At 39.2% G+C, this 15,118-nt stretch overlaps 1 protein-coding gene across 1 annotated transcript; it reads right to left on the reverse strand.

The window, feature by feature from the left end:
- Nucleotides 1-5,206: 5,206 nt before the first annotated feature.
- On the reverse strand, nucleotides 5,207-13,296 carry mrasb (muscle RAS oncogene homolog b). Its single transcript, XM_055218331.2, has 6 exons — nucleotides 13,083-13,296; nucleotides 8,402-8,608; nucleotides 7,722-7,875; nucleotides 7,523-7,622; nucleotides 6,323-6,402; nucleotides 5,207-6,250 (listed from the first exon to the last, which is right to left on the reverse strand). Exons 2-6 carry the CDS (start codon nucleotides 8,592-8,594, stop codon nucleotides 6,151-6,153), a joined length of 627 nt encoding a protein of 208 aa, XP_055074306.2. The 5' UTR covers nucleotides 8,595-8,608; nucleotides 13,083-13,296; the 3' UTR covers nucleotides 5,207-6,150.
- Between the last annotated feature and the right edge of the window lie 1,822 nt (nucleotides 13,297-15,118).

The raw sequence follows: 15,118 nt of genomic DNA on the forward strand, positions 1-15,118 counted from the left end.
AACATTAACCCTTATACGAGTTACTCCAGATATTAAAACTCCAGATATTAAAACGCTCTGACGTGACAGGGTTTTAATCAGGCATTACAAAAAGATACCCTGTGGGGTTCAAGGATTTTGCACGACATGGTAACAAAACTCTGTACTGAAGGAGGCAATAAAGAGACAATCAAATGTGCATTTAATAGTTAATAAGACTTAAATATGTTGCGGGGCGTCCGTGCCGTTCCTTTTTGATATGGTAATATTGACCTTTGTTTAAAGTGACTTGTATGGTGTATGTAAAGCTATGCCACCAATTTGAGGGCAGGATCTTTTTGTTATAGAATTGAAAGCGCAGTTCAATCCCGTCCACTTTTTAATTGCCGAAACCTCTTTGATCAGACCTTTATAAGCGACTTTCAATAAGGACACTCAAAGTACAGACACACTCACAGAAATATTGACATGAGCTGAATACAAATATCATGATAGAGGTTTATAGGAGATGCTTGTGTACCTGATCAGTGAACTCACCATTAACTGGGAGTAAATAGTAATTGCTGGTTTTCAGCACCTCGGCATGCTTTTAAAAGCACAGTTACCTTTTTCAGATTGAAATCCGCTATGGTTTGCTGTGGTCTACATGTATTTAGAAAATGGTTTTATTGACCATTAGGATCACTTAAGCTCTTGGTCTGTTCCCTATTCGCATTAACTTTCTCTCCGGATGGATTTTGACATCTGGCCAACATTGGATTTTGAGGTCAATACCCAATCTTGAGGAGATGTCAAAATGAATTAAGACCCGTAAGGTTGTAAGCTAATATTTCATAATAAATGTTCACAGACTTATACTGGAAAAAACATTTATGATGTCAGCTGTATCCACTTGTGTTGGATTTTGAATTCGAATCAACGTTGGATTTTGACATTGGATCAATCCTGATGACGGATCAACGATGGGTCCTGACGTCGGATCAACGATTGGTCCTGACGTCGGATCAACGTTGGGTCCTGACGTCGGATCAACGATGGGTCCTGACGTCGGTTCAACGTTGGGTCCTGACGTCGGATCAACGTTGAGTCCTGACGACGGATCAACGTTTGGTGTTGGCGTCGGATCAACGATGGGTCTTGACGTCGGATCAACGTTGAGTCCTGACGACGGATCAACGTTTGGTGTTGGCGTCGGATCAACGATGGGTCCTGACGACGGATCAACGTTTGGTGTTGGCGTCGGATCAACGATGGGTCCTGACGACGGATCAACGTTTGGTGTTGGCGCCGGATCAACGATGGGTCCTGACGTCGGATCAACGATGGGTCCTGACGTCGGATCAACATTGGGTCCTGACGTCGGATCAACGTTGGGTCCTGACGTCGGATCAACGTTGGGTCTTGACGTCGGATCAACGTTGATTCCTGACGACGGATCAACGTTTGGTGTTGGCGTCGGATCAACGATGGGTCCTGACGTCGGATCAACGTTGGGTCCTGACGTCGGATCAACGTTGGGTCTTGACGTCGGATCAACGTTGATTCCTGACGACGGATCAACGTTTGGTGTTGGCGTCGGATCAATGATGGGTCCTGACGTCGGATCAACGTTGGGTCCCGACTTCGGATCAACATCTTATTTTGACGTTAGGCCAATGTTGGATATTGACATCAGGCCAACATTGGATTTTGACGGCAATACCCAATTTTGAGCAGATGTCAAGGTGAATTAAGACTATTTATTATCTGCAGAAACCCGTAAGGTTGTAAACTAATATTTCATAATAAATGTCCACAGACTTATACTGGAAAAAAAAATTATGATGTCAGATTGCTGTATCCACTTGTGTTGGATTTTGACGTTGGATCAATCCTGATGACGGATCAATGTTGGGTGCTGGCGTCGGATTAACGATGGGTCCTGACGTCGCATCAACGTTGGGTCCTGACGTCGGATCAACGTCTGATTTTGATGTCAGGCCAATGTTGGATTTTGACGGCAATACCCAATTTTGAGCAGATAATCAATAACCAGTAAACAAGTACAGTAATCAAGTAAAATTACTCAAGTACTTTACACCTGTGTCGTCCATCTTATCAGTCAGTCTGTCTGTCTGTCTGTCTATAGCAGTGGTTCTCAAACTTTTTCCATGTGCGGCCCCCCTTGTGTACGGCGCACTTCTTTGCGGCCCCCCCAAAGAAAATTTAGGACCAAAAACTGTTCTAATATTTTACATTTTAATTAAACAAAACATATTAAGTTATACAAAGTAGTGCTGTTGGCTAGTAGCCTTATTTTTTAGGTTTAATTACACAGAATTCATGCTAAATGAATGTATTTTATAAAATGTCATAAAACTGGGGCCCCTCTAGCACCATCTCGCGGCCCCCTAGGGGCCCCGGACCCCAGTTTGAGGACCACTGGTCTATAGTATCAACCTATCTGTCTGCCCAGCCATCTTATCTGTCTGTCTATCTGTCCGTCCATCTTATTAATCAATTTTTAATTCAAATCAACGTTGGATTTTGACGTCAGATCAACGTTGGGTCCTGACGTCCTGACATCGGATCAACGTTGGGTCATGAGGTCCTGACATCGGATCAACATCGGGTCCTGACGTTGGATCAACGTTGATCTGTACTGACGTCAGATTGCTGTATCCACTTGTGTTGGATTTTGACGTCGAATCAACGTTGGGTCAATGTAGGATTTTGATATCGAACCAAAGTTGGATCTTGACATCGAATCAATGTTAGATCCTGATGTCGGATCAATGTTGGATCCTGACGTCGAATCAATGTCTGATTTTGACATCAGGCCAATGTTGGATTTTGACATCAATACCCAATTTTGAGCAGATAATCAATAATCAGTAATCAAGTACAGTCATCAAGTAAAATTACTCAAGTACTTTACACCTCTGCCGTCCATCTTATCAGTCAGTCTGTCTGCCTGTCTGTCTGTCTATAGTATCAATCTATTTGTCTGTCCGGCCATCTTATCTGTCTCTCTATCTATCTGCTTATTTGTCCGTCTATCTTATTAATCAATTTTGAATTCAAATCAACGTTGAATTTTGACGTCAGACCAACGTTGGGTCCTAACGTCGGATCAATGTCTGCTTTTGACGTCAGGCCAACGTTGGATTTTGACATCTATACCTAATTTTGAGCAGATAATCAATAATCAGTAATCGAGTAAAATTACTCAAGTACTTTACACCTCTGCCGTCCATATTATCAGTCAGTCTGTCTGTCTATAGTCTCAATCTATCTGTCTATCCGGCCATCTTATCAATCAATTAATCAGTCATTCATTCAGTCTGCAGTCTATCTGTCTGTCTGTCTATTTATCTGCCTATCTGTCCATCCATCTTATCAGTCAGTCAGTCAGTATGTCTGTCTGCCTGCCTGTCCCTAGTATCAATCTATATGTCTGTCTGTCCATCTTATCTGTCTGTCTTTCTGCTGTGTGTAAGTCTGTCTGTCTGTCCGTCCGTCCGTCTGTCTGTCTGCCTGTCCATAGTATCAATCTATCTGTCATATAGCCCGTGTTTCATACAGTATCTAGTGACAGATATTTTAAAATAGTTTCTTGTGTTTCAATAGGTAAATAGCTCCATCATGTGGCTCAACAAAGACTTGTCAACAAAAATTGTTGTCATGCTACTGTTCTGCTTATAGCTTTTCAGTATATGCTACAGTATTTTGTTACACTTAAACTGCAAGAAGTTGAGTGCATTGCATTATGGGATACAACACTCAATACAGTGTTAGTGAGTATATTTGTGTATCATGCACAGTATAAATAATTTTCCAGAAATTATATAAATTTAATATGACTTTTAATATGACTGATATTTTTCAAGATTCTTCTAATAAATGTATGTTTGTAAAATGATATTGTTTTGTATGTAACTTTTGGTTCATTAGCATTGACTGAAATGTTTAGCATAAAAAATATTTAATCTGAACGTGTATTTACTTTTAAATGCTTTAAATTAGTTTTGAGGACAAAAATATACTTGAGGAAGTATATTTTGGAAATAGATTAAAGTAAAAGCAGTCAGTAAGATGCAAGAATAGATGTTAACTCTGTCAATATTTTTTAAAAAGTATTTCCAGGTGAAACCTCAAGAAGCTTCTTGTCATGAGTGAGATTTTACAATTTCTAGACAAAGGTTAACTACACTTCTGAAAATAAAATATAACAGTTTTGATTTATTTTGAATGCTTTTAGCCACAACATAATCCATAAAGTTACATTTGTGTTATACCATAGTTCTAAAGAGTTTACTAATGTATAAAAGTGTTTCCAACATTTTGATCGGTACTGCACATTTATTACTTTATATTAATTATAAAAAATTAAAATGTAAATGTATTTAAATAAATACATTTATTTATATCTGGGTATGAAAACATAATAAATATTGCAAACCTGAAATATTACACAGTGATGACATTAAACGAAACTGACAAGTTTGTTCAATTTATCCATTATTTATTATAATATGTTTACATTCCACTTTACAAATTCTTACAATATTCCCGATGTAAAAATTCCCTTCTTTTCAGAGCTGTTTTTGGCCTCAATTGGTCGTTACAATCTTTGTACAAACATGATCACAGAACACACAGAATCTATAGAATAAATTACTTTTAAAAAGAAAGCAAAAAAACAGTAATAACCGAACCACAAAATTTGCACCAAGTTTCGAACAAAGTCGACATCAGATGTCAAGACATCTCATTTCCAGTCTAGAAACAAAACAGATATGCTGTCGTAAGAATTAAAATAACAAGTAGCCAAAACGAGAGCAGTATACAATCACGAAACAAACCATACCGCCTAAACGGGCTACTTAGTCGATGTTATTTTAAGCTAAACACTAAAGCTGGACTTTAGAAATCTCGAAAAGCAAAACGGAGAAATAGGCGTACAGTATGGAACGACAGACGTTACATTCAAAACATCAATGAGAACTTCAAAACACGCTTAAAATAAAGTGACAATGCGAAGCGGAACTCTTCTGAAACATTATGACCTCATAATGTTCTTATGATGTAACAATGTAGAATTACATAACACTGACGTTTTTGTGCAATCACTGATTTACTCAGTTTTATGGCAACTTAAGAAAGATCAGGCATTTCATGTACAAAACTTTCAGAGTAGAAGTGCTGATCTACAATCAGCTAATGTATTATATATACATTATAATATACATTATAATCCTTTCATTATAGTTAAAGTTGGCAACATGTCACATACAGGCGTGATTTAGTGTGTGCGTGGGGAGAGACAAATTCTAGTTACCATAATTAAACAAAATTTTAAAATAATATATAAATCAAGTCAAATGTATAAATTATTTAAAAAAAAAATCATAGTTAGCTTTATGAATTTTCATAAAATATCTAAAATTTAAAGGAATGTAGAAACAGTAAATGTAACATTTACATATATTTAGGGTAAAATGACAAAATGATGCTTATGTTTTAGTTCCTGCATGATCCATAAGATTTATTTACATTTTAACTATATTTATGTTTAAAGAGTGTATATTAAATGCTTTTTCAGGGATAAAATCGTCTGCTAAATAATGTAAACGTTTAATTTTGGCACAGCTGTTATATTTTCTATAACTACAATAGCAATAAGTGTATCTGAAATGTACCTTCGGTTCCCCTAAAAAAAAAAGTAAGTATGGTAACCAGTATTTGTTCTCCCCTTCGGGTAGGCGGTTCATCCCTCGCTGACTACTTTATATCTATATCCTTGTGAATTGTGATGAGTAAAAATGTCTATTCCCCGAACAGGACTTAGTGCCGTTTTAACAATCACTTAACAATATAGAATTCAGCACGATAAATATAGAAACACAATATAAAACAAGGCCTCAGAAAGGATGTTTTTCAATTGTTCTCTGAGAGGTTACGTGAGTGAACAGCGCTAGAAACCTGCCGTGACATCCAGGGAAACCTTCACCTGTTACGAAAATTCCACCAATGCGGAATTTCAGACATTTTGGATTCTTCAAATTGTGTTCCCTAAATCCTGGATATCATCATAGCTTTGTGTGCATGTGTGTGTGCGTGTGGTGTTTTAACAGTCCGAGTCACGGGATCATCATCGCAGAACTGACGCCCAGAGATAGAGGTGTGCGGTCACAGTATAACGCAGTGCAGCCTCTGGGAACCCGAAGGTCTGTCCGCCCGCCATTTGGCCTTCCTCTTCTTCTTCAGACCCCGTTCTGGAATCTGCTGACTGGAAAGATGATAAAGATTCAGTTATGATGAAATAAAAAACAGCGAATAGACAAATTGCGATGTGACTTACCGAATCACTCTGACAAGCTCATGAAACGCTTTGTCTACATTCATGGGTGGATCCTTCGCACTCGTTTCGATATACGTGATCTGCGACAAATACAAAAGAAACTGTTTACATTTGTGACCCTTATATGAGATTTAAAGCAAGTTTCATTTCACTCATTGATTTTAACTCTTTCCCCGCCAATTAATTGAACTCGTCAATTAAAGACCGGGGTATACATTTTTTCCGCGTCGGGCTCGTTTTGGGCTGACCACGGACCCTACTGATGACAAAAATGATGTCATGCAGACGGCGCGCATACGCAGACGTCCCTAGTATACTTTTGGCTTAAGAGAAAACGCATCCCTGCCTTGTCAGTTTTGAGGATCCTCTGAATCTGATCTCTGTCGAAAGTGCTTCACAAAAATGCAATTATCTCAGCTTTTTCCTAAAATTTTTGTGGTTTTGAAGGTGATAAATCGAGAACTAATTAAGTTTTTTTTTTAAAGCAGAGGGTCTGTTCTTTCATTTGATATATTGTATGTTTATATATTTTAAGAAGAACATTTCCTGGAAGGCATTAAACTTTTGTGAAAATCATGAAAAATGCTGGCGCTGGCTGGCAACTTGGCGGGGAAAGAGTTAATCTTTGACATGACATTACTCAGTCAATATTAAAGGGGACATATCATGAAATCAGACTTTTTCCATGTTTAAGTGCTATAATTGGGTCCCCAGTGCTTCTATCAACCTAGAAAATGTGAAAAAGATCAACCCAGTAACTTAGTTTTGGTAAACCATTCTCTGCAAGCATGTGAAAAAATAGGTCATTGAAATTTGGCTCCCGTTGTGATGTAAGAAGGGGATAATACCGCCCCTTAATCTGCACTATCCAACCACGCCACTGCCCTTAAGTGAAGAGAGCAAGAGAAAGAAAGAAAATAATAACCACCATTATGGTGATCAGTGTTTGCATCAGCTCATTTGCATTTTAAAGGACACACCCAAAAACCGCATTTTTGCTCGCACCTACAAAGTGGCAATTTTAACATGTTATAATAAATTATCTATATGATATTTTTAACTAAAACTTCACATACATACTCTGAGGACACCAAAGATTTACTTGACACCTAAAAAAAATCTTGTGAAGATGTCCCCTTTAAAAGTTATCATGGTTAAAACGATGTACTTAATTTGTAGTAAAGACAGTAATAGACTTACGCTATGTTTGGAGGCCATTTCTCGACCCTGGTCACTTGTGATCTTGCGCAGATGCACCAGATCGACTTTATTCGCAACTAGGACCATTGGAAAAGACTCCCTACAGACACAATAGTCGAACCAAAACATACTTGATTTCATCATCATCGAATTGATCATTTAAGCAAACGCCATTGGCTCGATTGTGCCAAGCTCATACCTGTCCTTTACTCTCAGGATGAGCTGATGGAAACGGTCGATGTGCTCAAAACTGGCTTTATCGGTGACTGAGAAGACGATGAGAAATCCGTCTCCTGTCCTCATGTACTGCTCTCTCATGGCACTGAACTCTTCCTGTCCTGCTGTGTCTAGAACTGAACGCACAAACACATCACTAAAAATACACAGACAGCACAAATATAACCACTGCAGAAAGCGGAAAGCACATTTTATACACATAACTATAATATATAGCTATATATTAAAGGTGCAGTGTGTAACTTTTAGAAGGATCTCTTGACAGAAATGCAATATATTATACATAACTATATTATCAGTGGTGTATAAAGATCTTACATAATGAACTTTATTGATTTTATTACCTTCCTATTAGCCGTTTTTATCTACATACACCGCGGGTCTCCTTTAATGAAAGTCACTGTCATGTTTCTACAGTAGCCCTAAATGGACAAACTGCTCTATAGGGCGCACTTTTTCTAAGACGATGACATGTTTGTCCTGAGTGGGCTACCGTAGCTTCTCTATGCGTTTCGAAATGGAGGGGTGAGCCATAAGTTGCAATTCGCAATCCCACCACTAGATGCCTCTAAAATCTACACACTGCACCTTTAAATCTTGAATTTAGCTACACCCCTACTGGTGACCCGCTAAACTGCTCACCATCCAGAATGGCCCACTGCCCATCAATCTCGGTGTGTTTGAGGTACGAGTCCTCAATGGTGGGGTCGTAATCGGGGACGAAGATCTTCTGGAAGAACTGGATGGTGAGAGCGCTTTTCCCGACTCCTCCGTCTCCGACCACCACCAGTTTATACGTCGGCAGGTTGTCCCCGGGAACCATGCTGGTCGCCATGGAGACAGCTTCACCTGTGATAAAGAGGAAAACGTGTCAGATGAGACATGTCTGGAAATCGCATGTATGTTTAAATGGATACGATGAAAGTGTACGTGGCTTCTAATGATTAAAATGTCACTAGATGGACTTTATACAGGCATGAATGGGCTGTGTGTTTCCCAGACATCCCAGCTAGAAAATCACACACACACACACTCACTCAGGAAAGACGGTCTAGACGAGACGCTTGGATCGGTTGTCAGTGTGATCTCAGTTTGAAACTGCCAACAACCAGAAGGGCCGACAGACTGACCAGTCAGACAAATGACAAAAAACTCTTCCCTAAATACAGCAATCTTTGATTTTAATAATGAACATGCAAGAAATGTAAGAATGCTTTCTAATTTCGATTTGTTTATGTCTAACCCTAAGAAGAACCTTTGGCACTAGGATTGTGACGAGACGCTAAAGCCTGGAGTATAGTTTGTTTTTCACGTGTACAGTCGGACGTACAGACTTGCAAAGCATAGTTTGTTTGACTCGTACGTGTCGTGTACACAGACGTACAACGCAGACGCATTGCGACAACATGCTATGGATCTCCTAGGCTACATACTACATTCTCCTTTTGGCGTTACACTGTGGTAAAGCCATGTTTAATATGTGGTTACTATGGTTTTGTTACAAATAAAACCAAGAAACTATGGCTACTATAGTTAAACAATGATTAATATTCGTAAGGAACCAGTCAGGTGTCGGTATTACACATCTCCTCCGATCGCTTTTCCTGTCAACCACAATTAAAGGAAGTTCAGGATTTCCTTTCTGTAATCATCAGGGAGCTCTTTTTCTCAAGGATTACGTCAGAACCACGTTTTCCGAACTGCTCAATGGATATGCTCAATGACTCACATCGACGGCAAATTCTGCAATTTTGTAATTTGAAAGTATAACTATTAAGTGCTATGAAAAAATGAGGTTGACAGGGATGAACAACCAGAAATGTTGTCCTGGAACTGGGTTAGGCTAGACGGGCTACAGCTACAGCCTAAATCTCCAAGATGTTGGGTTTAGGGTTAGGTTTGGGGGTAGGATTAGGATGAAAACAGAGGTTCTGGATAGATGGGATACAGCTACTACCTAAATCTCAGAGATGATGGGTTTAGGGTTGGGTTTGGGAGTAGAATTAAGAGAAAGACAGAGGTTATTGATAGATGGGATACAGCTATGGCTTAAATCCCGTGAAATGTTGGGTTTAGGGTTAAATTTGAAGGTAGGATAGGTTTCAAATGAAAACAGAGGTTTTGGGTAGATGGGATACAGCTACGGCCCAAATCTTGCGATTTGTTGGGTTTAGGGTCAGGTTTGGGGGTAGGATTAGAATGAAAACAGAGGTTCTGGCTAGATGGGATACAGCTATGGCCTAAATCTCAGATATGTTGGGTTTAGGGTTGGGTTTGGGGGTACGGTTAGAATGAAAACAGAGGTCCTGCCTAGATCGGATACAGCTTCAGCCTAAATCTCAGAGATGTTGGGTTTAGGGTCAGGTTTGGGGGTAGGATTAGAATAAAACAGAGGTTCTTGCTAGATGGGATACAGCTACTGCCTAAATCCCATCAAATGTTGGGTTTAGGGTTAGGTTTGGGGGTAGGGTTAGAATGAAAACAGAGGTCCTGCCTAGATGGGATACAGCTTCAGCCTAAATCTCAGAGATGTTGGGTTTAGGGTTAGGCAAAGGTTAGAATAAAAACAGAGATTCTGGCTAGATAGGATACAGCTACAGCCTAAATCTCCAGGATGTTGGGTTAAAGGCGGGGTGCATGATCTCTGAAAGCCAATGTTGACATTTGAAATCAACTTAACAAACACGCCCCTTCACCAATAGAATCTGAACCTTCTTTTGATAAATCCGCCCCACACATATGCAAGCCAGGCAACAATGTCATTTAGTAGCCACGCCCCTTACTGCTGATTGGCTACAAGTGTGTTAATAGTCGGCCCGACTCTCTTTTCCAAAGTGTTTTTCAAAAATCATGCACTCCGCCTTTAAGGGTCAGGTTTGGGGATAGGATTAGAATGAAAACTGAGGTTCTGGCTAGATGGGATACAGCTACAATCTAAATCTCCGAGATGTTGGGTTTAGAGTTAGGTTTGGGAGGAGGATTCTACAGAGGATCTAGCTAGATGGGATACAGCTACAGACTAAATTTCTGGGATGCTGGATTAAATGCGAGGTGCATGATCTCTGAAAGCCAATGTCGACATTTGAAATCACCTAAACAAACACGCCCCTACCCCAATAGAATCTTGACCTTGTTCTGATAGACTCGCCCCACACATACGCAACCCAGGCAACGATGTTGGTTAGTAGACACGCCCCTTTACTGCTGATTGGCTACAAGTGTGTTTTGATAATCGGCCTAACCTTTTCCAAAGTGTTTTTCAAAAATCGTGCACCTGCCTTTAAGAGTCAGGTTTGGGTGTAGGATTACAATGAAAACAGGGGTTCTGGCTAGATGGGATACAGCTACTGCCTAAATCCCATCAAATGTTGGGTTTAGGGTTAGGCTTGGGGGTAGGATAAGAATGAAAATTGAAATTCTGGCTAGATGGGATACAGCTACGACCTAAATCTCAGAGATGTTGGGTTTAGGGTTAGGTTTGGAAGAAGGATTAGGATGAAAACAGAGGTTCTGTCAAGATGGGATACAGCTTCAGCCTAAATCTCCAGGATGTTGGGTTAAAGGCGGGGTGCATGATCTCTGAAAGCCAATGTTGACATTTGAAATTACCTAAACAAACACGGCCCTACACCAATAGAATCTGGACCTTCTTTTGATAAACCCGCCCCACACATACGCAACCGATGCAACACGCCCCTTACTGCTGATTGGCTACAAGCGTGTTTTGATAGTCGGCCCGACTACCTTTTCCAAAGTGTTTTTCAAAAATCATGCACTCAGGTTTGGGGGTAGGATTAGAATTAAAACAGAGGTTCTGTCTAGATGGGATACAGCTACAACCTAAATCTCCAAGATGTGGGATTCAGGGTTAGGTTTGGGAGGAGGATTAGAATGAAAACAGAGGTTCTGCCTGGATGCGATACAGCTACAACTTAAATCTCCAGGATGTTGGGTTTAGGGTTAGGTTTTGGAGGAGGATTAGAATGAAAACAGAGGATCTAGCTAGATGGGATACAGCTACAGCCTAGATCCCATGAAATGTTTGGTTTAGGGATAGGTTTGGGGGTCTGGCAAGATATTGGCCATTGCTGTATCCCTTCTAGCCATAACCTTGGAACTGGTAACAAGTGGAAATTCCTGAGGTCATTGAGGCTATGATTAAGTACGTTTACACTGTCAGCCCAAATCTGATTTTTGCACATACATGTTTTTTGAACTCATGACTTTTTTGCCGTTCACACTAGCTAAACATTCAATCCGATTACAATCGTATATGCACAAAAATCGGATTTGGACAGTGTGAACGTGGTATATGACTGTTACTCAACAACAGAACTGGGGCCCACCACATCTTTCTGGAGGCTTATTGTTGTGGACAATGGAGAGCATTGCAGTAAAAAACTGAGGTCAACTGGTTTACAGTATAATTTATTATTATTAAGTTATACCCAAAATTTTGGCTTTAGGCCATGGGAAGTCTTATTCAGATTAAAAATATTAATGTTTATTTAAAATTTACTAAAATATTTGAGGCTGAAAGGCTGTCAGTGGATAACTTCTCCTAATTCTCTTTTGACCAAATAGTGAACAACAACAACCGTGTTTAAGTTAAAACAAGCTGCTACTTTTCTTTGTAGATCGATGTACATACAGTCCTAAAAATAAAGGTGCCAAAAAAGGGTTCTTCACACAATGCCACAGTATAATGATTTGGTTATAGGTCATGGTTAGTCATTTCTCTCTTATCTTTTTATAATCTAATGAACCTTTTCCCACTACAAATAACATTTTTTGAAACAAGAAACCATGCAACCAGACAAAGAAAGTAGCTATTAATTGTTCTGTATGGAAAGAACCGTGTGGTGCATAAAAAGCAAACTTGTAAAACGTTGAAAATTTTTTCAAGTATAAAGACACACGGATGTTATCAATTATACCATAAATTTTGCGTAGTGTGCATACTTGCATACTTCTAACATAAATATTATTAGGAGTGTGACCCTTTAGCACAAATCTGAGCTTATGAACATATCAATACACCAACCTTCATCATTCAGCCTGGTTTCTTCAATGCATTACAATACAATCCATTATTGTATGCATCTGGGTCTATTTTTGCATTAGATCGCAAAAAAGGAAATAATGTCTTGTGCATTAGTCGTCTGTTTCATGCATACTGTATGTGCATTGTTGCACCAATAATATCGCGTAATAATATCGTTAAACGCCCATTGAACGTATATAATCCAAGATGATCTTCCTGTAAAGATGCCTTTTAATGCAAAAACGGTCATATTCGAAGATATGCATTAAAGATCATTACCTTATCACGAGACGACAGCATATGCCAGTAGCCCGATCCGTTGGCACAGATGTTGCACTGCACCCGACATTACCGAGTAAATGCACACGCGGAAACGTTTGTGTATTTTTTTACACAACTGGATGCGCTGCGTCTTTACAACGATCATCCGCGCGAGAAACCGTTTCAGTTCCTCACGCCTCGATACTGAGCGTGTACAGTTTACACTAGGCGTGTTCGGCTGCTTTAGGCTACGATGCGCAGATTATCTGCGTATGACATGGAAGTATCGCGAGAGCGATCGGACAGCTGCCTTTCGAATCGCTCTCGCGATACTTGGATGCCATACGTCAATTGATCTGCACAGCGCCGCGCTGACTGATTTAGAAAACTGACAGGGGGAGACGAGTTGCTTCTGCAAAACATTTCGAAACTACTTTAAACGTTAAATGCTTACTACTGCTTGTTAAAAATTGATATTTTCACTTTAAAACGACAAAATGAACCTGAAATTGAATATTAAAGATAAATCCGCAAAACTGTTAAACCGTTATACTCCCCTCTCTACTGAGCTTTGGGACGCTCCACTGTCAGAGCTCAGTGTGGGCACTAGCATGAGTCAATGCCCTGTTTAATTTAGGTTTTAGGGTTGCTGAACATTTGCATATGTACATAAGAAACAAATATAAATGCACAGCGTTTGTGATAATAATAATTATTGTTATTGATTAAATGATAAATGGTATTTTATTCAGATTAACTTAAATAAGTTCCCACACATGAACAGCCAATCAGAAATTAATATATGCCTGTCATTCATTTAGAGGGCGGGGCTTTGTAGATAGAGGAACGGTATCTGTACACTTCAGGGCACTTAAAAAAAAACAACTTCAGGGCACTTAAAAAATGCTATGCACAAATAGTAACATATATATATATATATATATATATATACTATACATTTATATAACTATATGTAAATATTTGTAAATATTATATATATTTTATTTCAGAATACAATAATATAGTCAAATTTATATATTATAGCCTAGTAAACTATAGCAAATCTTAAGTAAATAAAACTTAAAAGTAGTTCAAACCTTTCTGACAAAAATATTGATCACACATTTAACTCGATCTTTGTACTTAATTGAAAGCTATCATTTTTGTTTATTTATTTATTTGTTTATTTTAATTGCGTTGTATGCTTCAGCACCAAATCGGACCCCATTATCATCCACTTCAAGCTAACAAAGTGATGGCGTAAAGTAATCTGCATGTTTCGCAGCCCACGCTCCTTTTCCCTCGAGATAAGGGAGACATTTATTTTCTGGCTCATTTGTAGCCGAGCAAATGATGTAATTGACTACAACAAGAGAAGATGCTGGAAACAGATCCATAGCAGTGATGTGTTCTAGAATCGCCCTATGACTTCATAATGGTTGCCTAGTAACAGGCAGGCAGTCTCTCGAGCATCCTCCAATGGTCTCGGTCCCATGCAGACCTGCTTAAAATGATCACCGTGACCCCCGGAACCGTCACCTATTAAAGCTGTATACATTCAGTTGTTAATGTTGCAGTGATGATGTGATTGTGCTTTTAAAGTGCAAATTCCGGTCACTGCTTTGCAATAAAACATGTATACATTCCCTCCAGTAGGTGGGGCCACACACACACACACGCACGCACGCACGCACGCACACACACACAAACAAACAAACAAACGCATCCAATAGATGGCACTGCTAAAAATGTAGTTTGTTAATTTTTATAATTACACAATATAAGAACAAGAGTTATTACATAGTCATGTCACTAGATTAGCATTAGATCACAGACATAAACCTATCTATCTATCTATCTATCTATCTATCTATCTATCTATCTATCTATCTATCTATCTATCTATCTATCTATCTATCTATCTATCTATCTATCTATCTATCTATCTATCTATCTATCTACAGAACAACCTATGAAGTGTTCATTCAAGACCACGCCCCCGCAATAGGCCCCGCCTCGCGCACAGACCTATGAAAATGTGGGCGGGGCATGAT

The sequence above is a fragment of the Misgurnus anguillicaudatus genome, chromosome 23 (assembly GCF_027580225.2).
Source record: "Misgurnus anguillicaudatus chromosome 23, ASM2758022v2, whole genome shotgun sequence".
Taxonomy (NCBI): domain Eukaryota; kingdom Metazoa; phylum Chordata; class Actinopteri; order Cypriniformes; family Cobitidae; genus Misgurnus; species Misgurnus anguillicaudatus.